At 44.4% G+C, this 24,569-nt stretch overlaps 1 protein-coding gene across 1 annotated transcript in view; it reads left to right on the top strand.

Moving 5' to 3' along the window:
* Nucleotides 1-620: 620 nt before the first annotated feature.
* Nucleotides 621-24,569, top strand: part of PIK3R6 (phosphoinositide-3-kinase regulatory subunit 6) — a 38,191-nt gene continuing 14,242 nt past the window's right edge. The window contains exons 1-10 of the mRNA XM_035104698.2: nucleotides 621-1,248; nucleotides 13,380-13,559; nucleotides 15,783-15,912; nucleotides 17,420-17,503; nucleotides 18,367-18,458; nucleotides 19,267-19,335; nucleotides 20,538-20,670; nucleotides 21,606-21,675; nucleotides 21,781-21,964; nucleotides 24,134-24,281. Of these exons, the coding sequence (XP_034960589.2) occupies nucleotides 15,900-15,912; nucleotides 17,420-17,503; nucleotides 18,367-18,458; nucleotides 19,267-19,335; nucleotides 20,538-20,670; nucleotides 21,606-21,675; nucleotides 21,781-21,964; nucleotides 24,134-24,281 (793 nt within the window). The 5' untranslated portion in view covers nucleotides 621-1,248; nucleotides 13,380-13,559; nucleotides 15,783-15,899. The remainder of the gene's footprint in view (nucleotides 1,249-13,379; nucleotides 13,560-15,782; nucleotides 15,913-17,419; nucleotides 17,504-18,366; nucleotides 18,459-19,266; nucleotides 19,336-20,537; nucleotides 20,671-21,605; nucleotides 21,676-21,780; nucleotides 21,965-24,133; nucleotides 24,282-24,569) is intronic.

The following is a 24,569-nucleotide window of genomic DNA, read 5'->3' as shown; positions in this document are numbered from 1 at the left end:
CAGCCAGCTTAGCCAATGGCAATTGTAGTCCAACACTATCTGGTAGGGTGCCAACTAGAATAAAATATGGGGGGGGGCAGGTAAGCCCTGCCTCACATAATCAATCACAAGACGTGGCACGCACACACACCATTTGAATAACAAGGCCAATTAACTTGTGGGGCAGCCCCCACAAATATTTTATTGGAGACCGAAGGGACCTAGGTCCCTAGGGGTTGTCTCCTATGCTCTGGGAACCTTAGTTGAAAGAACACTGCAACTTGCCTGCCCACGTTTATTGTATGAAGAGTCCATTGAGTGATGGGCTTTTGGAATGAAGATTTGTTAGCACAATGCCCATCTTTGGTTTCTAGCCTAAGGAGTTGCTGGGAAGTGGAGTCAAAACAGAACTTTGGGGTTCAGTTGTGCGCCCCACAAAACAAGGATGTGCGTCTGTGGTTGTTGGTTAGTTCCATAAATACAACAACTACTACTTTCTTTTTTAAAAAGTTTTTTTTTTAGTTTACCATTTCAGAAGGAGGAAACCGATGAACAGGAAACACGCAGAAATGCTGAAAGGGGGCCTGGGAATGAGTGATTGAGTGGGGCCGCCATGCGCTGTGCCCACGAGATCGAGATCTTTTTCTGCTGCCAAGAGATCTTGGGAGGCCGGCTCAGCTGCTCCCGCTGCCGGGAAGCCCTCGGAGCGGGGCAGCACCTGCCCGCTTTCCTCATAGCATTGTTTGTGTCCGTCTCTTTATTTAGCCGAGGCCTCTTCCTGTTGGAGGTGCCAGGGCAAAGGTGCCCAGCGCAGCCGCCACCTCTCTCCTCGGACAGAGGCACCCACGCGCACATCTCCCGGACTGGGCAGGGCGCAGCGCGCCGGGCGAGTGAGTCAGGCGATCCTTAGTGTAGCTGTTGGCAGCGGCTGCATCCGCCGCCGCCGTCCCCACTTGACTTCTGGAGCTGGAAAGGTGGCGGCGAAGGCCAGCGAAAGGTTGCAGCTCTGCGATTCCTCGGCGCCGAGGAAAAAACCAAGCAGCAGACGCCGCGGAGGCGATCGGCGCGGTCGCCTTGCGGTTGGGCGAGAAAAGGAAGCTTCTTTTTCGTCCTATAGTAGGACGCGCCGTCGAGTTTTGCTGCGCGCTCTGCTGAGCGAGCGAGCGAGCAAGCGCCCGGCGACTTCCTGAGCAGCCCGAGCCAAGGCGGCGAGCGGCGAGGAACCAGACGGCGCTAGACCCCCGGAAAGGCGCGCACGAGCTCCCGGAGGTAAGCTGAGCTTGTACTGAGACGGCGCTTCGGCTTTCGATTCCTGTCTCTTTTTCGGGTTTGTTTTCTTTTGATGTGCCTTAAGGAGATCTTTGAGCAATACGAGCCGAAAAGGAAAGAGGTCCCGGGAGTTAAACAGCGTTCTTTGGAGGTTTGCGAGGAGATGTTGGCCGAACGTTTTTAGGAAACGTGGCTTTCAAAACTCGCCCTCCAAGGAGCCCTGCTCTATAGTCCGGGAGGGCTTTGAAGGAATCTGGGCAGCCCTTTCCAAAATCTTTCCGGAGAGGGCCCTTCTGAAATTGCAGGAAAAGACCCTAGTGGTATATGGGGCTACGGTAACTATACATACTGTCCAGGTATTATGATGAGCAAGGAGGGGTGAGAGAGAGAGACACACAGAGAGAGACAGAGAGTGAGTTCTATTTCTGCCAAGAAACAACTTAGGAAGGAAGCTACTCCAGCAGGATATCGATGCTTCCTTTTCCTAAGTCAATTTCATGTGCAAGGGAGATGGTGATTATTCTGGGAAGGGTGGGCCGGAGAAGTGCATCCGTGCGGAGTGGATCCCATCAAAACAACTGCAGAGGAAGCGTTTATGCCCAGATTCAACAGGTGTTCCCAAAAAGTTTCAGTGTGAAAGAGCAGTCTGCCCCCCTTCTGGCTCCCAAGGGCAAGGAAGAGCTGTTTATTCGCTTGATCTGCCCTCTTATATTGCTGGTAAAGACTTTACAGGCTTCGTTGTGGGAGAGGCACAATCTGGAAGAGAGGCGTGGGGAAGCTCGCAGATGCCTTTTGGGAACAAGCACTCCTCGGATACTTGCGCAAACCCTGTCTTGTGTTACAGGGAGTTACCCCCCCACCCCCCCAGCACATTTTGTTGGAATGTTGCCCTCTTGGCAGGCATGCCCAGATTGGCAGCTGCTTGTCCTCCTGGCTCAGTGCTATTTATAAGATATTATGGGCCTGTTTGCAAATGCACATCCATCACTTGATTGGGCAGCCCTTTATTCTTTCTTTGCAGGTGAATGTGTGAATGGAGTCCTTCCAACAGCCTGGTGTTGGAAGCGGTATAAAAAAACAAAACCTGTCTCTGGTACTTGATCTGTGACGGCTGATTCACATGTGCATATTTGAGGCGCACCCACACAATCCTGGAAACTGTAGTTTGTTACAGGTGCTAGCAATTGTAGCTCTGTGCGGGGTAAACTACAGTTCCCAGGATTTTGTGGTAGGAAACCATGTACATTAAATGCGCTTGATGTGCTTGTGATTATGGTTGGCTCCACAGCCTTCCACATGATGAAGGGCAGGAGTGCAAGATAAATAGGAATAGGATCCGATTCAGCGCATGAGAGCAGCCAGTCTCCAAGATGTACTGATGTACAAGGCATGCTTTCCACATGGATAATTTCAGTGCAGAAATTATATCTACCCTGTTTCCCCGAAAATAAGACATACCCATAAAATAAGACGTAGCAGGATTTCTAAGCATTTGCGCAATATAAGCCATATCCCGAAAATAAGACATAGTGATAGGCGCAGTTCTGGAGGGCGCCAAGGAAGAGGCGAGGCTGGACACATAATAAAAAAATAAGACAACCCCTGAAAATAAGCCATAGTGTGTCTTCTTGAAGAAAAATGAATATAAGACAGTGTCTTATTTTCGGGAAAACATGGTAGCAACTGCAGGTTCCTTACATAGGACAACAGTACTGAGCGAGAGCTGTCTATAGGCATGTAGTGAGAGATGGGGGTTGGCGGTTTGGCTGCTTTACCATATTTTTTTCATGTGCTTTCTCACTTAGTGGCTGCTTTTTCGATGAACAAACTTGGCAACAAGTGTAGGAATTTCCCACCCCCACCCCACCTCACCCCCAGGTTGTTTTTCTGAAGCCATCGGTGGAAATGGGAGGGGAGATGCTAAAGTTTAACAGGCTGTTGCTTCCTGAGGGCCGTTTTCTTTTTCCAAAAAGTAATTAAATATGACGTGCTGAACTCTGCAAAGAATCATTAAGATCCAGGAACTGGTCTGCACATCCTCCTTCGGCTATAAGAAAGAGTCCTTGAAAAGCCTGTTTTGCAGACAGAGAGCTGGCCTTACATCTCTTTGAACGTTCCACGAAGAAGGAAATTTCTTAAAATGCCAGTGCTCCTAGTATTAGAACTTGCTGCTCCCTTGATGCCTCCTCACCCACCTGGCAATAGATCTGGTGCTTCCTCCCAACTCCCAGTGGGACCTCTTTCATCTCTTATTTAAAGGTTCATAGGTTCTGGCTGCCAGTCAGCTGCAGATTGGGCAGCTTCAGGGCCCAATAGGCTGTTTACTGGTTCTGTTCAGATACTGCCTCACTCCCTGCCACCCTCGCACCCCACCCCAGCTTCACAGCATGTCTTATGTCACTCTAGTTTGCCTGCTAAGCTCGAGAGAGCGAGGGAGGAACTGGCAGCAGGCTGACACTAGCTTTTGGCAGTCCTTACAATGAACCATTGTGCTTCAAATGTAGCATGTGGGGAAGGACACAGCTCCTAAGGCAGGGCCCTGCATTAGGGGAAAGATTCCTGCATTGCAGGGGGTTGGACTAAATTACCTTCGTGGTCCCTTCCAACTATATGATTCTGTTATCTATTATGGTGTCCTCCAAATGCTTTGGACTGCAGCTGTCTTGCCATCCCTGGCCACACTGGCTGATGGGAGTTGTAGTCCACAACCCCTGGAGGAAGAGACCTAGGGCAGGGTTTCCCAGATTTGGATCCAGCGCTGTCTTTAGCATATGTGCCGCAGGGGTGCAAAGATCTGCCCAGCGCCCCTAAATTTAGTTTAGCCTCCAAAATTAACTTTTATTATGATTATGTCAGCCACCACGCTTACACCTTATCTCTTGTTTACGAAAGAAGGGAGGAAAAAGAAACAAACTTTTTTATTTGCTCACTTATTTACAATATACTAATACTTAAGTATACAACACCGCCACATGTAACATAATATTTTGATGTAAGAGTTAATTTCGAGTGCACGGCGCTGTTGTGAATGACAAGCGCCATTGTTGAGTCTGACAAGCACTGCCATTGTGAATGACAAGCGCCACCGCTGGTGCAGCTCATCTTTGGTAAATGAGCTCACAAAGTCAAAAGTCCTTTAGTAAAACAGTAGGTATACATTTTGGTAATACCTAGGTATACACAGTATGTATTTTGTTTTTCTAGCTTGATCAAAATTATTTATTATTTCGTAACAGGTAGATAGTTAAGAGCTTAGGTGGCTTCAGTGGCGGGCACCTAGCGCCCCCCAGAATTCGGCGCCCAGGTGCCCTGTACCCCTTGCACCTCACGTAAAGACGGCCCTGCTTGGGTCTATACTCTCCAGCTGTTTTGGACTACAAGTCCCATCATCCCTGGCCATGGGTCCTGCTAGCTAGGGATGATGGGAGTTGTAGTCCGACAACAGCTGGCGACCCAAGTTTGGGAAACCCTGCCATGGGGAAGGGCCCTAGCTTAGGCGGAGAATATATGTCCCAGGTTCAGTTCTTGGCAGCTGTAAAGGAAAAGACTCTTGTTTGGCACACTGGAGAGAAATTTAGCCAGGCAATATGACACTAGATGGAGCAATGGTCTGATTTGATTCTGTGTTCCTAAATAGTTCCTGTCTTAATGAAAAAAGTGTATTTAAAAAGGATATGAAGAATTTAAATGGTGCCTTTGGAGCCTTTCGTACGTTACTTGAATAGTCTTTAACAATAATGCCAGCAAAGTAGTCTAGTCTCCTTTCGCTGGCTCCTGGCATGGACATTGGCTTTGGCCTACAAGAAACAGATAGCATAAGCACGTATTTCTGCCTTGTCCTTATTAATGTCATCACAGGAAAGAGAAAGCACAAGGCAGAATTAGTAGTGTACTGATTTTCCTTCTTTTCCTACAGCCAGGAATTATGCTTTGTTCTGATTTCCCAATAAATCTTATGTCAGACGTTGTGACCTGTTCTGCCACTGGATTTTGAACCATTTAAGGTTCACCTGCTCTGGTATTTTAGATTACTGTTACATGTACTATTGTTGCAGGGAACTGAGTCCTAGGAACAAGGGAAAGTTACCTGAGAAACAAACTCCCTTACAGCCTGGAGGGTTTTATTGTTGCTAGTTGGGTGGCTTTCATCGTGATTAGAGTGAACTTTTAGATAAAAGTGGGTTTTTTTTGTATCTAGTTACAGATGTACTTTGGAACTTTTGAACTTGTACAGCCAGAGTGTACCTTTTTAAAAGGTTGGTTACAGAACAACAACTCTCCTTTTGCCACTTGTTTGTAAGAGTTGTTGTGTTGGATATACTTTGATATTATGAAATATGTGTACGAGCAACAATGAAGCAGGGACTGGCGACACTTGTCTCCTGATGCATTTAGCACAGGCCACCTGGAAGAGATCACCCAATTGCAGAGTCCCTTAGCTGAGCATTGTAAAATCAGTTAAGTTTAACCCAAATTTCTTTTTAGAAATGCAGTCTTCAAAAATGAAATAAAAACAAATCAATACATTGCAACGGATGTGGGGAGCACTATTTCTGACATTAAACGTCTCCTGTGCACATAAATATGCGCAGATCTAGCGTATGTGCACTGGGTAAGTTAGGTTTCCCAGACATATTAATGTCTAAAGATACACAAAAAACACAGTAACACTTGTGGCACATTAACAAATTCATTATGACACGAGCATTCACATAGTGTGATCCATTTAATCAGATGAAATGTCCTAGGTTACTGCTGTGTGTGTGTGTGTGTGTGTGTGTGTGTGTGAGAGAGAGAGAGAGAGAGAGAGAGAGAGAGAGAGAGAGAGAGAGAGAGAGAGAGAGAGAGATTTGGGGCATAGCTGCCAAGTTCTCCCTTTCTTTAAGGGAAATTCCCTTATGCTGAATAGGCTTCCTTGCGAGAAAAGGGAAAACTTGGCAGCTATGATTTGGGGTTGTAAACAGTGAGGTCAGAGAGAAATGAACTGCAGAAATTACAGAGACAGCAATAATTACATAATTAACAGCAGTAATTCACAAAACACATGTTGATAACACAGACATTAGGCCATTGGTAAGCCAATTAATATATGTAGTATAATAAAAATACAACTGAATCCACAAGTGATGGCACTGACCCTCTAGATCAGGCATGTCAAACCTGCGGCCCTCCAGATGTTTTGGCCTACAACTCCCATGATCCCTAGCTAGCAGGACCAGTGGTTGGGGAAGATGGGAATTGTAGTCCAAAACATCTGGAGGGCCGCAGGTTTGACATGCCTGCTCTAGATGATTTCACATTGCGGTCTTTCTTTAAAGTTCCTTTGTTCAAGTATAGCCACTTACAGGCTGTCCTGAGAGTCTGAGGTGCCCCCCCCCGCCGGTTTTTTAAATATTACTGTTTGTCAGTTGCTTACGATGTTCACACATTGCAAGAGTGCTGCTGGAAACTCAGTGCTCACTGTATGTTTCTTTCAGCAACTGCAATGGGCAGAGCTGTTCTAAGATGGTGAGAAAAGAGCCGGTCCCCTCCTTAGTTCAGAGATGGCTCTCCAGATGTTGTAGGAGCACGGTGGACCGGCCCCCTGCTGAACAAGTTTGCTGGCCCCTGCTAAAGGGATGCCTACTTTCATTTCTCTCTCTCAGCCAATCTTTAAGAATTACTTTGAACCTCCAGAATTTTGTGCTATTTTGGTCAAGGCATAGATAAAAATGCTTCACCATGGAGTGCGATGCCGCATCTACTCATCTTTAACATGTGCGAACTGCAATAATAATGAGTGAACATAAGAAACATGAGAATGCCACCCCCCATGTATTTTCTACTTCTGTTTCTGGAGGCAGGATAACATAATTGAAGCCACACATTTGCACTTTCCTAGAACCTCATCTTTCTAACGCACATTACGTTAACATACACAGTGTAACTGAAAATGCACATTTCTGCACTGAATATTCGAACAAATCATGAGCCACTCACTCAGGGCAAAGGAAAATTTGCTAGTATACATCAGCCCAGCAAAGATTGCTAATGCAGTTCCTGGCTGCATAGTGAAGGCCTATATGGTGCTGGCAATATAGTTATAGCAAGCCATTCTGTGGCCAGCCTGTCTTGGTGTCATGGATGATAGAGACCACATCCTCTTCCACACTGGGATATATGACATGACAGGTTAGCTGACAAAGGCTAAGCTCCCACAATTACCTGTCAAAACAATTATCACTTTATTTGGGGCCAACTGTCACAGAGTCCCCTAAGCTGTCTTCATGCCTTCATATCATATTGCACTTGGAAGGACATGTATTTGCCTGGGTTTATTCTGAAGTTGAAATTCCGGCCTTCCTCACTGGATTGTAGTGAAGCCTATTCAAACAACGTGTGCTAAGCAGCATCAAAATGGCGGTGTGGGGAGTGGAGTGGGGTTGTAAGCACCTTTGGGTTGGAAATGTCTTTTGTGTGCGCGGCGATGTTCCTGACATTTCATATCATTCGCTGGCCAGCCTCCCATAGCCACCTCAGTGCATTCCTACAATCAGCCCCCGATCTAGTTCATCGACAGTAAAACTTGCTAGCGATGTAGCAGGATCCAATCTTTCGACAAAAGCATCTCTATGGTCTTTTAAGAAAATCAGTTGATTAGCACAGCAAGACAGCAAAGCCTTCAGACAATTCAGCAGGGACAAAGGTATCTCAGTATACAAAGACACAACAGTAACTTTCTGTCATTTGGAATGGCAGTGGGCTTTATTATGAGGGTTGCAGCCCAAACTACAAGCATGAAATCCAGAGCAAAAGTTGTGCTAGCAGAAGCTGGTTGTACAACAGAAAGTATCAGGGTTACAGCGATCTGTTGAGCAACCAGCCATGAGAACCAGGCTGATTTCCTGCGCCTTTTCTTGCGCAAACCATTCCACTAGTGTAGTTAGTACAGAACAGTGGTACCTCAGTTTATGAACACAATTGGTTCCGGAAGTCTGTTCATAAACTGAAGCGTTCATAAACTGAAGCGAACTTTCCCATTGAAAGTAATGGAAAGTGAATTAAGTGAATTAAGTGATGTACGGTATCTGTCTAAATGATATTCCTTATTAGAGCCAATCAGCTATAAATATGGTCATGGGTAGAAGGAAATAGAGGAATGGTTAAGTTTGCTTATTTATTAACACTCCCACTCCATTCATACGTTGATTACGGAACTACTGGCCCCCAGAGCTGTCTCCCCTCATTCCAAATTAAAACACAATCCAGAGATTTCTGATTTCTCAATCCCTCCTATTCATTTTTAAACGACAAACCTCACAGGACCTAGTTTCTTTTTCTCGGAAAGTTTGGAAGATAGTTTGAACTTAGGTATCTCTCATTTCTTTTTGCCCTGCCATAATCTATTTCTGTGAAATATGCTGAGCATTAGGGAAAGAGCTGGGAATCAGTTCCTGTTGCCTTATGCTTTCATGAGCACACATCCTATTTTTGTTTTGTTGAAGTTCTTTATTTTTATTATTATTATTAGGAATAAATAAACCTAACTTGGGGGTTTGTGTAACCGTAGCGAAGCTCTACATATTCCACCCCTTTGTTTTGTAATGAATGTGTACTGTACGTAGTAGATAGGCTTGTCACCCGATACTTATTTCAAGCAATGGTCCCTTACTTATGAGCCTTGTCTGTTTGTGAGATGCACCTTAACTGCAAAAAGCAACTTCCGTTTCATGTTACAAAGACAGTATATTCCAATGAAGTTCTGTTCTGACCCACACAATGGATCACTTTCCTATGGTCTCACAATGCGTTCCTTATCTTTGAACTCTTCAGGTGGCAACGTTCAGGTGCAGACCGTGGCAGGTAGAAATGTCTGCTTTTCAGTGGGCTGTTCTTTCTTTAAAAGAATTGTGCGAGAGCTAACTGTGGCTGGAATTGTCAGCTAGCTGTGTGCTATGCTGATGTGTTCATGCCAGTAAAATGGCTTCTCTGTGCCTCCTGAAAAGAATGACCTGAACCCTTTTCTTCTTACTCTGATAGTGGTGCATCACAGATGTTTGTCTCGAAAAAGCAGGTCAATTGCAGTAAGTGGTGTAATGGGCAGGGCTGGATTAAGAGACACACTAAGGCCATAAGAAACCCCACAGCATTACCCCAAAATGTGTATTATTCTAAGCGAAAGAACAATGAAAACATAAATAAGAAGCTTTTATATTTACATATATTCCCATACGTAGGCAGGCATACAACTGACAATCTAATAGAAACATATATATCTTGCAATAAGACAATTTGTACAGGTATATTAAATACTTTTACATTAAAATATATTGTGATTTCTTACTTAGAGTATATAAAAACTATATTGTAGTTCATGCTGCACAGATTTATAAACAAAAGGCAACAGATAATTGTGTGGCCATTAAGTATATTTTTGTCTTACTGGAATGATAAAATCTGCTTTAGAGTCTACATCCCATTTCATTTATTTTTGATCAGTTATGTAAAACTTTAAACTGGTGTGAGTTTTGTATTTAGAGCCCCCCCCCCCGCCCCAAGATTTGAGGCCCTACACTGTAGTTTACTTAACTTGTGTATAAATCTGGCACTGGGGACGAAGAACCTGCTGTTCCCATCAGCTCTAGCCAACCAAATGGTTGGGGAAGCTGGGTGTTGCAGTCCAACATCTAGAGGCCCATGGACAAAAGGTCCAAATTCCAAATAGAAGTGCTAGAAGGCAAAACAAAGCTTCTGTCAAAAATGTATGATCTGTTGTCAGAATGGTATACAAAAGATGAGTTGACAAAAGAGGTGATGATTAAATGGGCAAAGGATTTTGGGCATAATATTGAATATGACGTGTGGTTGAAATTATGGAATCAAACTTTAAGATTTACAGCATGTACTGCCTTGAAAGAAAATATATATAAGATGATGTATAGATGGTATTTAACACCAGTTAAATTAGCTAAAATGTATAGAATGAGTGATAAAGCATGCTGGAAATGTAAAGAGAGAGATGGTGAGTTTTATCATATGTGGTGGACATGCGACAAGGTAAAAAGTTTTTGGGAGATGTTATATAATGAATTGAAAAAGATGTTTAAATACACCTTTCCAAAAAAACCGGAAGCATTTTTGTTAGGAATAATAGGAGGAGAGATTAGAAAAGAAGATCAAGTACTGTTTATGTATGCAACAACCGCGGCTAGGACTTTGTTAGCCCAAAAATGGAAATTACAGGAATTACCAACAATCGAAGAGTGGCAGATGAAAATGATGGACTATGCTGAATTTGCTAGACTGACTTGCAAGATCCGAGACCAGGGAGAGACGAGGTTTCAAAAGGACTGGAGTAAATATGTGGACTATATGGAGAAAAACTGTAGATCTTTAAAAACACTTGCAGGATTGAAATAAATCCTACGAATTGACTAAAAAGTTAAAAAGGAACTGCAAAAAATGGAGTTAACAAGAAACCTGCATGAAGGGAGGGGGGGAAGTCATAGCTCGGCAGAGCAAGATGTAAGAGGAATATGTAAGATATTTTGTATAAAAGATTGTTTTTTTATTTTAATTTGGTAAATTGGAAAATTGAATAAAATTTATTTGAAAAAAATAGAGGCCCACAGGGACTTCTATAACATCCTTCATTGTCATAGGTGTGTGTGTGTGTGTGTGTGTGTATACACACACACACTCCAAAATGTAGTATTTTCTATGAACTGAATGGCTTAGCTAAGAATAGGGTCCAATATGGCTTCCCTCACAACACACATAGTTCCCAGTAAATGCTGGGAAATGCTCTCCTCGCTGCTTGCTCTTTGACAGCACTATTCAGGCCTGATGGAGAATATGAAAAATCAGAGGCAGGTTAGCGTGACACTTTGTTGTTGTGACAGAGCTGAACAGCATGAGAGCCTTGTGGGTTGGGGTTCTTTGTAAGCTCAGCCGTCACTGTAGGGAAGGTATGAAGAGGAAGCTAGGCTGTCTGTAATCACTTCTGCCTGAACGGGGTCTTAAAAATAGAACGGCGGAAATGGTAAAGTGGCAAAGGCCCCTTGGGGCTGCTTCTATGAATGACTGTGTCACTCTACAGTAATGACTGATGCTGACCATCTCTGATGGGAGAGAGCTTCAGGCTAGTAGGTGTTGTTGGTACAAATAGGGGAGAACTGCTTTGAACATACATCAATGGTCAAAAGTGATCAGCTAATTCTGCAAACAGGTTTTATTTTTCAAACCTATTCAGTATCATGCACAAGTAGTCCAGTATTAATTCTGATGAACTGAATTCTTGAACAGAATTGGATAATTGAATGGAAAATGGGGGTGGGCAGGCTGTAGCTTAGTGGGACATGAAATGATTAACATGGAAAAAGTCCCAGGTTCAATCCCTTGTGTGGAAATACTCCTGTCTGAAACCCTGGAGGGCCACTTCCAGTCAGTGTTGGCCGCATTGGGCTTGATGGGTCAATGGTCTGTCTGGTATAATTCCAAAAGAATACTATTTTCTTTTGGTTCAGAAATTCCAATTTAACAACAACTTGCACTTGCTTGTATAATTGCAGGTGGGGTTTAAGGGTTTGATTATCTGGTGAAGCACTTCAAAGAGCTGTTTTTTCTAAATCTGGATAAGAAAAGTTTGGGTTTGTGAGTGAGTTGTGTGTTGTGATGCAACTTTTATCTCCTGGTGGGCAGCTTTTGGGTGGCGTGTTACCCCAACAGCCTATCTATGTCTTCATCCATCTGATGAAGATCCATATAATGTCATCAAATGTCACAATAAATCTGTTAGTCTTTAAGGTGACGACACTCTGTTGTTTTTGCTGCAACAGATTACCGGTAACATGAGCAACCCCTCTAGAACAAGAGTAGTCAAAGTGGTAAGAACTCCAGATGTTATTGGAGTCCAATTCCCATCAGCTCCAGACAGAGTGGCCAATAGTCAGGCATGATGGATGTGGGCTGTCACCTATCATCATCTGGAGAACATCACACTGACTATCCCCATGCTCTATAAGTTGTTCCTCCTATGCCTGTTCCTGAAGTGAGTCATTCCTATGTGTACTTGGATGCAAGAGGGGGCAGGGGCTAGCATAACAACTACTGGTGTGACACTACTCGTGTTTCAAAGGCTGCAAAGATTACACTTCTGGTTCTGCTACTGAGGAGGAGAAACTACCGTAATGTCGTGCCTCTGGTTTTGCTCCTCAGGTTCCCTTTGAAGTGAGTCCTGGAGCACAACTGCTGCAATCTCTGCAGTGCAGCCTAGCCCATGTGCTCAGAGAAGGGGAGCATCATTTACTGCAGGGATAGACAAACTTCAGGCTTGTTGGAGTTAGTCTGTTGTTGTCTTTACTAGAATTCCACAACATACTAACTTGCGCCAGGAAGAAAGGACAAAAAAAATTAGAATTTCAAAAAGCAGGGTGCCTCTGAGCACATTCTAGTTAGTTAGCTAGTGCCAGGACCAAAATGAGCTCACAATTCTTTTGCGGGGGGGGGGGAGCCCACTCCTGGTTTACTCAACCTTTCATCATTTCAGCAGTCTTAATTTAAGAGGGGAAAGAAGGCACCTTTTTGCTGCTGCCATTGTTAAATAATTGGGAGTCAGAAATCTTTGCCAATCTACTGCAAATGACCCAGACACCCCAGTCAATTGTCTGCCCACCCCAATATAGTGCTATGCAATGACTAAGCAATAAAGGCATTTTACTATCTCGGCTTTGCACTAAACAGCATGGGCCAGAATCTTGGCAGAATATACAGGGGAGCTGGAACACAGAGGAAATGGAAGGCAGGTGAACCAAATAACACTGGGGCCAGCCCACCTGAGCAGGATGCCTGTGGCTGCTGCTGAAGAATGTGTTATAATCAACAGAGAGTACAATCAGAGAAAAATTTCCTTTCAAGCTGTAGGAAATCACTTTGAAGAGAATAATGTTATCAGGGCAATTGTAAATACTAACAGAACCGTCCTTGTTTCCCTGGCTTTATCTGCAGCAAGTGATACAAACTGGGTTGTAGGCAACGGGGAACTGGGGACAAAGAGGAGCCCACACATTCCTTTTTCTGATTCTCTCTCTCTCTCTCTCTCTCTCTCTCTCTCTCTCTCTCTCTCTCTCTCTCTCTCTCTCTCATATTTGCAGGAATTGGCTGCTGGTACTGGTGAGGCAGGTAAAGCAAGTTTGTCTTGGGTGTGTTCCCACATGACAGAGATTGGCAGCTTTCAAAGAAATCCGACAGCATCCCAGCAGGAGAGCCTAGGTGTGGTTGTAGAGATTGCTGTCTTGTCGCTGCCTGATGCCAAGGACGTTGTAGTATTCTGGGTAAGTGGACCTTTTCCATTTCTAGCAGAGTCATTGGCATTCTGACCAAGCCCTTGTCCTGGGCATGTTTCCTGATGCTATTCATCTAGAAATTGATTTCCTTTGTTGCTTTGCGGGGTGGGGGGTGAAGATGAGATATGTTGTTGTTTAGTCGTTTAGTCGTGTCCGACTCTTCGTGACCCCATGGACCATGGCACGCCAGGCACTCCTGTCTTCCACTGCCTCCCACAGTTTGGTCAAACTCATGTTCGTAGCTTCGAGAACACTGTCCAACCATCTCGTCCTCTGTTGTCCCCTTCTCCTAGTGCCCTCCATCTTTCCCAACATCAAGGTCTTTTCCAAGGATTCTTCTCTTCTCATGAGGTGGCCAAAGTATTGGAGCCTCAGCTTCACGATCTGTCCTTCCAGTGAGCACTCAGGGCTGATTTCCTTAAGAATGGATAGGTTTGATCTTCTTGCAGTCCATGGGACTCTCAAGAGTCTCCTCCAGCACCATAATTCAAAAGCATCAATTCTTCGGCGATCAGCCTTCTTTATGGTCCAGCTCTCACTTCCATACATCACTACTGGGAAAACCATAGCTTTAACTATACGGACCTTTGTAGGCAAGGTGATGTCTCTGCTTTTTAAGATGCTGTCTAGGTTTGTCATTGCTTTTCTCCCAAGAAGCAGGAGTCTTTTAATTTCGTGACTGCTGTCACCATCTGCAGTGATCAAGGAGCCCAAGAAAGTAAAATCTCTCACTGCCTCCATTTCTTCCCCTTCTATTTGCCAGGAGGTGATGGGACCAGTGGCCATGATCTTGGTTTTTTTGATGTTGAGCTTCAGACCATATTTTGCGCTCTCCTCTTTCACCCTCATTAAAAGGTTCTTTAATTGCTCCTCACTTTCTGCCATCAAGGTTGTGTCATCTGCATATCTGAGGTTGTTGATATTTCTTCCGGCAATCTTAATTCCTGCTTGGGATTCATCTAGTCCAGCCTTTCGCATGATGAATTCTGCATATAAGTTAAATAAGCAGGGAGACAATATACAACCTTGTCGTACTCCTTTCCCAATTTTGAACCAATCAGTTGTTCCATATCCAGTTCTAACTGTAGCTTCTTGTCCCACATAGAGATTTAATGTTACAAATATGTTGATCTGAGGATATATCTCCTTATGGAAAGAGTCTGGCCAACTTCCTTAACAATCACACACACTGGCGGACGAAGACTTTTCGGAGCCCAGGGCGGCACCATGGGCGTGCAATCGCCCCACGCAGCGTGCATGCATCATATGCGCACGACGCATGTGCAGGAAGCGTGCAGCACGTGCGCCATGTGCGGTGGCGCCACACATGTGTACTGCACAGAGGAGACGGCGGCGGGCCTTGGCGCCATGCGGGGATGCTGCCGCCCCCACAGCGGCTGAGTCCCTGTGCGGTGCTGGGGATGTTCGCTGCTGGCTCCGCTGCGTAGCGGGGCCTCTCCACAATGGCGGTTGCACCGCGCCATTGGTGGAGGTGGGGAGGGGGTGCTGCCCCCCAAAGTGGAGCCCGGGGCGCCCCGCCCCTATCGCACTTCCCTTGCTACGCCCCTGATCACACACACCCTTCATCCAGCGTGCACAATACCAGTCATTTATGGCAGCAATTTCAAAGTTCTCCAAGTTCTATGCCAGTACTGGGGAACCTGTGACATGCCAGATGTTGTTGACTACAACTGCCACCAGCCCCAGCTAGGATGGGTAATGGCCAGGGCTTATGGGAGTTGTAGTCAAACAAAAATCTTGAGGGCCACAGCTTCCCCACCCATACTCTGTGCCATTGTGAATTACAACACTCATGTTCTAGATCCCTTCTCCTGAGAACACCATCCAGTGGGGCATGCTATAATGTAGCTTGTTGCTTCTTGAACAAGAGGTGCACACTGAATGTTGGAACTACAGTGTGAAAACCACACTGTCTCCATCCCTCTGTTTTCATGGAGCCTTGTGAACCTTACACAAACAAATTTTAGAGTAAAATAAGCTTAGTGTGAAATAAGTGGGCCGTAATCTACAAAAGTAGATACAATAGCAAAACACATTAAGGTGCCGCAAGTCTCTCTCCCCCCCCCCCCCCCCCGGCCACAACAAACATGGCTACTTATCATTTCAGTGTCAGGTCCCTGGTATTAAACAGGGATTTCAAGCACACTCAACTGCCATCTTGTTTTTGTTTGTTTGTTTGTTGTTTTGCAGAAGCGCTAGAGGATACTAGGTCATGCTCAGTGAAACTGGACCCTCTGGCCACCCAGTTCTCCCAGAAGTGCTGGAAAAGATAACCTCACGACCACCTGCTGCGACTTCCGCCCAACCATGGATAACCCAGGTTATTGTTGTTATTGTTATGATCATTAGTCTCGTCTTCACAGAAGCGCCTGAAAGTGCCATACCGGCTTCTGCTTGCTCTCCAAGCATGAGGTGTTTAGGTGAGAGGAGTGAAGTGACTCCAGTTCCCCCACTGCACAGTTGAGAGAAAGAGATAAATAAAATTCAGAGGGGCAGCTGTGTTAGTCTGATGCAGCAAACACATAAAAAGAGGCTCTCAAAGAAGAAGAAGCTTCAAGTTGAACATATTTATTGTAGCATAAGCCCATTTCATCAGATGGAAGCTCTTCATGTTAGACCTAGTGGGAACTTCAGCAGCTCATGGGCAAGGCAAGCTGTATTGTTCCAACAGGCGGACATAGACCTGATTAGCTTGTGCTACCCTACTATTGCCAGGATCCCATCTTCAGTAGGTGTATAACAGCAATTACATCCCACCCCCTTCATCAGTTGTGTGAGCATCTCCTGAGAGGTAACGGATGGGAATTATATATTACTAGCTGGCCCTGCCACGCATTGCTGTGGCTCAATCTGTTAAAAGGAGACTCAGAGTCCCCCTTCAGACTCCCCTCACCTTCAGAGTCCCCCTGTTTTACGTGTGTTCTGTTTATGCAGGCGCATCCCTGTGATTCCTCCCCACCCCCGGCTAATCCCTGTGACTGGTCCCACCGTGTCCTGACCTATCCCGTCCCCCCTATCCCCAACCCCCACCCAGGCAAGTCAGTACCTCCATTTGGCCTAGTCTGTAAATGCCATAGCTGCCAAGTTTTCCCTTTTCTCGTGAGGAAGCCTATTCAGCATAAGGGAATTTCCCTTTAAAAAAGGGAGAACTTGGCAGCTATGGTAAATGCTTCGGCCTAGTATGTAAATGGGAGCCGGGGTGCTGTTGAGAGGGAAGGTTTTATAGGTGTAGTACCAGTGTAGCCACTGCTAGAGGGCGCTGGTTTGCAGAATGCATTTTCGTCTGAGTGGTGTGTTTTGAATCACGGGGTTTTACCTGGCACAGGTGTGACATCTGTCTTTGAAAGCGGTACGGGGTTGGTCTCATATTTGCATGCAACATTGTGTCAAAATTTGAACACAATCGGTTAAGCCGTTTTGGTGAAACGTGGATACTAACGGACATGGCCAGTTTACATTTATATATACAGTATATAGATTATAGATGGAAGCAAGTTTTTCACAGGTAATAACCAAAGGCAATGCCTATCTACACTCTCTTGTTTGGGAGAGTTAACATCAAAGCTGTTCTAACATCAGTGATAACTGGTTGTATACAAGGAGGCAGGGGTGCATGCCCGTTTGATCCATGAAAAGCTCACCCATTATCTGCTGGCCATTGTTCCTGTGCTATTTTATCATGTATTTGCTCAAAAAGGAGCTTGCAGCATTGATGGCAAACCACTAGCACTACCCTTTTGTTGGCAGGATTTGGTTTGTTAAGTACAAATAACAAGAAGACACTGAGTTGCCTTGTTCCTCACACCCTGTTTCTCTCCTTTGTCAAGAGGTTGAGTCCGACTTCCTCCGAAGTGTACATGCCCTCCTTCGTGAACTTGATGGCCACCACCCAGCCTTCCAGAGCGAGAGAGGTAAGAGCCAGTGACCCGTGTGTCCCAGCTCATCACTGAGCCCTGAAGAGTTTTGCAGTGTGTGTCTGAGAACGCATCTCCCACAGCTAGCTAGAGCAAAAGAAAATGACTTTTTATGTTTGGCCAGCTGTGTTGGCATTTCCTGGGTTTTCTGGTCTTGTTGAGATACCCACCCACATGGATGCATATGACTGGGTGTGGGTACCTGGGGCTCTAAACTAACGTGCTTCTGCAGTCTAGGGAAGGACACTAATCCTCTGACAGTGCTGAAGGAAGATTCATCTGCCAGTCTAGTTGGCTTCTGTACATGGAATGAGCAGGGGAGCATCTTGTCATTTGTCTCAAGTAGCAAAATGTACACTTGCCCTGATAATTGTGCTTGATCACATTGAATGATTTTGCACAGGTGATCTATCAGGGATAGCTTGTGGAAGCTGTCCAGAATGGCTGGGGCAACCCAGTCAAATAGGCAGGGTATGACAATGATAATAATTAATAATAATAATAATAATAATAATAACAATACACACAGAGATAGAGACTCACCCTGTTATTGTGACTGTAATTTGCTTTAAATTGATTTTAATGTGTTTTTAAACTGCTGTAACCTGTCCTGGGACCTTAGGGCAAGTAAGAAATCAAATGAATGAATGACCTAATAAATAATTAAATAAAATAATATGCGGAAACCTTGAGGGAAGAGCTGCTTTTGTTTATGGTTCAGTCCTGTCCGCTGCTCTTCTTCCATAAGTGCAACTCACTTTCCTTCTTTGCAATATTCTGCTCGCGTCTCTTGCTGATCCCTGACCCAGTGAAACATTGTCAGCTGTTTTAGCTTTGGTTCTCTTCCAACCTTCTTCCAGGGATGCTGAGATGGACTTTGCACAAAAAGATTGACAGGAATCCCAGCAATGGAGCCCTCTTGATCAAAATTCTGGTGAAAGAACTGGAAAGGGTAAGGATGTCCACATAAGGAAACAAAGGGCTGGGAGTTGTCTTCACAGTCCACATGTAGCCATTCTCATGATCACGAATCTATGGTTTATTGCTGTGGAAAAATGTGATTAAATTAATATACTGCTCTTCAAACAGAAGGGTTTCAGACACTTCCAAACATTAGATGCTCTATCAAGGCTCATTGGCTCAGTAATAAATTCAGGGTAGCCAATGCAGCCTGTTTCTGACATCACTCACAATCTCTGTAGTGTTTGTAGAGAACCAGCTGCCTCAGTGTTCCTTATTGTTTACCCTGCACCTTCCTGCCACTTCTGGTCCTTCTGATTCTCTCATCAGAGGTCATTCTTCCTGCAGAAAAACTGATCTTTAGGCTGGCTGGAGATAGTATACTTAACAGAGCATTGGGAGGTCCATGATGTGTATGCTCATTCCACTATTTTCCCCCTAAGCAGATGTTGCAGGATTTTGTTGTGTTCCAAAAACCCTGCAAAATGCATGTGACCAAAGATGTCACAGCTGCTTCAAGCTTTCCTCCTAGGCTTTATATTCATAGAGCTTTATATGCGTTGAGCCCCCCTCAGATCTCTCCCGAGCATGTCAAGGGTGAGTCTTTCACTGAAAGCACAGTCCAGCTGAGGTCTGGCTGATGCCATGGCAATGTTCCACCTAGAGTTGTCTCTGCTATCAAGAGCTCTGTTGTTCTAGCTGCCAGCCCTCCTCCCTCATGTGGTTTTGTGACAGCAGAGGATCCAAAATCAGCTGCACATTGTTGGAAAATCTTCACCGTCACCGTTTGCTTTCTCTAGGCAGAAAGATGCAACTATCGGCAGTACATCATCCCTTTGCTTCACACGCTGATGTACACACTGATAAAGGTGAGAACTATAAATTCATGAGGTTGTGATAGCGCAGGAATTCCGTGCTGGGAGTTGATGTGAGGTGTCAGCTTGCACTATAGCCAACGGCTCTTAGGTTTCCATGGATACCATTCGAGATTCTATTTTGAAGTCTAGGAATGTGTGAAATGTGCAAGAGAGGGTGCCTCTAAGCATGTGCAGCATGTATTTCCCTCCCTGCTGGGAAGACACAGCCACTTTGATACTTATGGGGCTTAGGAGCAGAGTGTTTAAGCTAAAATGGTCTGACTTCTAGTTAGATTTGAGCCCTAGCACCTCTCCCCTGTAGGAATGGGTAAGCACTGGCTATTGTCAGACAACAGTGTGAAATCCATTTATGGGTGGCCACGTTTTCTTGTGCTGCTCCATTCATAGTTTAAAAAGAACGGACTCATTAAAATCAACGGTAAGAGGGGAAAAACACGACTCAACAACATCCCTGTGGTGGAATGCAGGTGATTAATGGTTTGTTTATAACCAGAGGTTCTCCAACTTTACCATATGCTGTCTGCATGCATAAAAGATGCATAATTCCTGTATTAATCTCTCATGAAGCACATACAGTAGCAGTGATGCTGTCCTTGCTTGCAGACACCTTGGGAGAATTACATTTGCTCCCTGTGGAAAGATGGTGAAATACCAGCATAAAGTACAGTGTAGCGAAAATTCTGGAGCAGAAAACACCCACAATTTTATTGAAAATGGAAGTCTGAGGTCTGTAATAAGGAAGTAGCAACAGTGAAATACATTTTTATTTGAAGAAATGTTTAGTAGCTGTGGGCATCTCAGGGTAGCTGCATTTTTCACACCCTGGAGAGGAAAACGACAGGGAAGCATATGATTATCTTAGATACTGCTTTCTCTACCCCCCCCCCCCCCCGGCCTCCTTGTAATCATTCAAGATTCCCTGAGGTCACCAAATAAAGTAAATAAAGTAAGAGAAGCATTTATCCTTGTACAGCTACTCTGCAAAAGGAAACATATGGATCTTGATGAACCATCTTCTCAGTATAGTTGGAGTGCTCAATCCAGATTGCACCAAACAGCAGATGCGAATAGGCCTGATTTCAAGGGGAATTACTCCACTGATACCAGCTGGTGATTGTCAGCCAATTCTACAGGGTACTTCTCATATTTAAATAATTTCTACACCGAAGCTTGTTCTCCTGTTGCTGCTCCAGGCACCTTGCATCCCTGATGATTTGTATGAGAGAGTGTACGATTTCTGCAAGAAGTTACTCACTCTGCCCAAACCGTACTGCACCATTGGCCTGGATTATGCTCGGCAGCTAAAGCTGGAACGGACAATACCAGGTGTGCAATATTCCACACCCTTTTTGCTTTCTTTTGGTTTGTTTCTTGGACCCGAGGACCATTGGGGAGGTGGGGAGGGAATTGGTCAAGCAGAAGAAAAGCACTCATAATTGGGGTGCAGGATGTGTTCATCCGTCTGTCAGTTGGGACCTGCTGCTGGTTGATTTCAGCAGGAAACCAATCAAAGTGGGATGCACTTTCCTTGACACTGATAAGCCAACACTGGGCCAGAAACATTGCTTAGATTCCCCTGTTAGTGTGCTACCAAAACAGCTGTTCTTGCTGAAAGGTAACCTGCATTTCTTTTAACACACATTGTTTGAAGGATGTGTGAAAAGGCCCTTGCATGGTTCTTTGCACAAAGCCTTACGTTCAGATACTGCAACCAACTTATTAATGAACAACTTTAATAGCTCAATAATAGATGACTACAGTTCACTTATCAGGTACCAAGATCAAGTTATGAGATGTAGCATCTCATGTATTTGATTTACCTGATTTTTTCAGGCTATTGCACCAAATAAGCTTAACGGAGTAGAGTGCTCCAATGCTTTTTCATAGCCCAGGAGCCTATAGCAAAAAGCCACTTCAATTGTTCCGAATTTCCAGTTACTTTTGTAACACTTCCATGTAGGAAATTATATGACAGTATATGTGGACTATTGTAAGTGATCTATTCATTGCATGTAAAAACTCTGGAAACTGCAGACAGAGGAAAAAGAAGCATTTGCCTTTTCACCTTTCTGTTGGGACTTCCTTGAAGATTTCTCTCTCCCCCCCCCCCATTCATGCAGTTTGTAGTCTCACTTTTGGACTTGATTCCATTTTAAACCAATGTTATGACAGCAGTATCAATGGTGTGGTTAGTTATACCAGAACCAAACCATCGACCTTTACACTTTGACTGCTATTTAGATGCTTATTTTATTCATTAGGAGCATTGTACCAAAGAATGGTTTCTGCAGAGCAAAGTCTCAAGAACGACTCGTTCCCCTATCAGGAAAAGTAAGTATAGGGCCTCTCACCTTTCTTAAAGTGACATATTTATATATTTTAAAAACTGCACTAACGTGTGGCTGTCTCTATATATGTTAACTCTTCATTCCCCAGGGTTTTCATGTTTGTAGATCCAGATTTGCTTTCCGAAGCTGTATGCCGGGCACTCATTGATGAAATCAAGGCTGCTCAGATGTCCCAGTGTATGAAGTCTTGCATGCTCTGTGTGATAGAACGTGCCTTCCAAACAGTGCTGAAGGAACACAGTCATGTTAGGAATGTGCACAGCATTCTTCAGGTACTGTAAAGATTTCATTGAAATAAATGAAATTCCATAAGCAGAAATAGGGTTGCCAGACTCAATAGAGGACAGGACTTCTGTGCCTTTAATTGCCCTGCTCTCTTTTGAGACTGGAAACCTTAAAGAGACACAAGCAGACCCTTTGTTTAATTTCCAAGCAAAGGGTCTGCTGGTTTCTCTTTAAGGTTTCCAGACTCAAAAGAGAGCAGGGCAATTAAAGGCACAGAGGTCCTGTCCTCTATTGAGTCTGGCAACCCTAAGCAGAAATACCAGACATTCCCAGTCACTTGCCTCCTAGCTGGAGGGCTGCCATTATACAGTTACTTCATAGACTATGATTCTCATACTGGGGGTGGATATGTGAGCAAAAGCTATTCATTGTTGCTTCACATGAAAACTGTAGAAGGTAGAGATTTAAGCAAAACCACTTGTGGGCTTAAGAACACCACCCCATCCAGTACACTCAGACATATATAGACAACAATCAATCAGATCACCTTTTCCCCACTGTGCAAAAGGTTACATTAACTGGTGGAAAGAAAGCAAATGAATCTTATGGCAAGTGGCTGATTCTTGGGGTTTTGTTAGTCTTCTTGCAAAGTTATATGCCCAGACAGAGACTTTGTTAATGCTGAGCCACAGACCTGATTAGTTCCACCACCACCAAGACAGCCATCTCTAGATTTTCTAAAGTTACCTGGGAGTATGGCCAATTGAACTCATGGAAACATATCTTAAAAATAGGCTCCAAATTGCATAGAATGTTGCAAGTTTTTAATGAATGTTTAAGGCTCTACAATTCAGGGGTCAGCAAACTTTTTCAGCAGAGGGCCGGTCCACTGTCCGTCAGACCTTGTGGGGGGCCGGACTATATTTGGGGGGGGGATGAACAAATTCCTATGCCCCACAAATAACCCAGAGATGCCTTTTAAATAAAAGGACACATTCTACTCATGTAAAAACATGCCGATTCCCAGACCATCCGCGGGCCAGATGTAGAAGGCGATTGGGCCGCATCCGGCCCATGAACCTTAGTTTGGGAACCCTACTCTACATCCCCTCTAGCAACTGCCATGTTCTTGGTGACTTTGACCATTCAGAAGTGTTCCCAAAGCCCCTGAATCTGAACCCAGCCTTGACAAATACACCAAACTTGACAGATACACCAAACATTTTCACTGATTGAAATTATTGCTCTTGCTGCTGCTGAGGACTGTAAAAACATTTTCTTATGTGTTGTAGACTATCAGTCCTTTGGAAAACAGTAATTCAAGTATTTGGAGACTTAAGGGTATTTTGTTTTAGTTATGTTATTAATTTTGTTTAAGATCTTTCCCCAAATTTTCCTCCACTAGAGGATATGACCACCACATGCAGGCAGATGTACCAGTTCCTTGACATCCTCTCCAACATTTATTTGAAGCTGTTTGACTATCTTTTGCTCCTTGGCTACTGTAGGACTTTGTGCCAATGAGAAAGCACTTAGAGGCTGCAGTCCATCCATTGACGTTGGAGAAAGCCCCATTGAACTCATTGGGACTCATGTCTAAGTAGACACATAGAGGGATTGTTCTGTGAAAGTCAGTTCTCTTGCCTTTGGCGTTTATTGCCTTCCTTGAGCCAGAAATAAAACACTTATCCCAAGTTGAATTGTCTGTTGGCATTTTAACAAGAGTACAGATGGGGGAGAAGGGAAGCTTAGGAAACAGAAGGAAGGAAATTACTCCCAAAGTCTTAAAAGGTCAAGTTTTAATAAGAAATTTTAGAAGCAAACAAAGCTTTACGAATACTTTTAAGAAACCTGCTAGCTGTGCTGTCAGGTGTTGCATGTCTACCCGTTTCCCCATGTGTTCATACATGTCAGTGACAAAATTGTTTTTGAGTTAGGGAAAGCTGAGTATTGTGAGTACTATACATGCATAGCATAATTTGCTATAAAGAAAGAAAGCTTGAATAGGTGTTTGCAGTCTCTGAGCTTCATTCCAGCCGGGGCTTTTTTTCTGTCTAGAAAAATAGGTGCCAGTACTCACCATGAAGTTGTGAAATTAAGTGCCCCACTTTTTAACAACAACAAAAAGTGTTGCTGGTACTGCATACCCTTGAGTACCCCCTGAAAAAAGGGCACTGATTCCAGCAATGATTCATTACTGCTTCCCCCTGTGACAGGGAAAGCCCTTAGATGTGACTGAGCACTATTTTCAGCAAGTGATGGCAGCCATTGAACATGCAGGAAGAGATATGAGTGCAGAATATAGTCAGTATGTTGAAGAATTGGGGAAAATCTACAGTACGTTGCTGAGCACTTCAGAGAAAGGTAAGTGTGGCCCTACGAGGCTGGGATGTAAAAAAGGACCCCGGTCCCTGCGCTTCATCTGGGACTGAGCCCTGAGCCCTTACTGTAGTTGCATTTGTGGGCTTAGCTTCTCACAGCACCTGCAACAGTGTGATAGGCAAAAACATTGATATGGATGCTGAAAGGATGGAAACTGATTTATGCACCCAAAGGGGATTGTGCCTTATAGCTCTGTGCTTTGTTCAGGATCACCCCCTTGTATAGATATTTGCTTGCAGTCCTCGGTACTAAAAAAGACAAACTTAAAAG

This window comes from Zootoca vivipara, chromosome 2, assembly GCF_963506605.1.
Source record: "Zootoca vivipara chromosome 2, rZooViv1.1, whole genome shotgun sequence".
Classification (NCBI taxonomy): Eukaryota; Metazoa; Chordata; class Lepidosauria; order Squamata; family Lacertidae; genus Zootoca; species Zootoca vivipara.
Note: the sequence above shows the minus strand (reverse complement) of the source record. Positions and strands in the feature narration are given on the sequence as shown.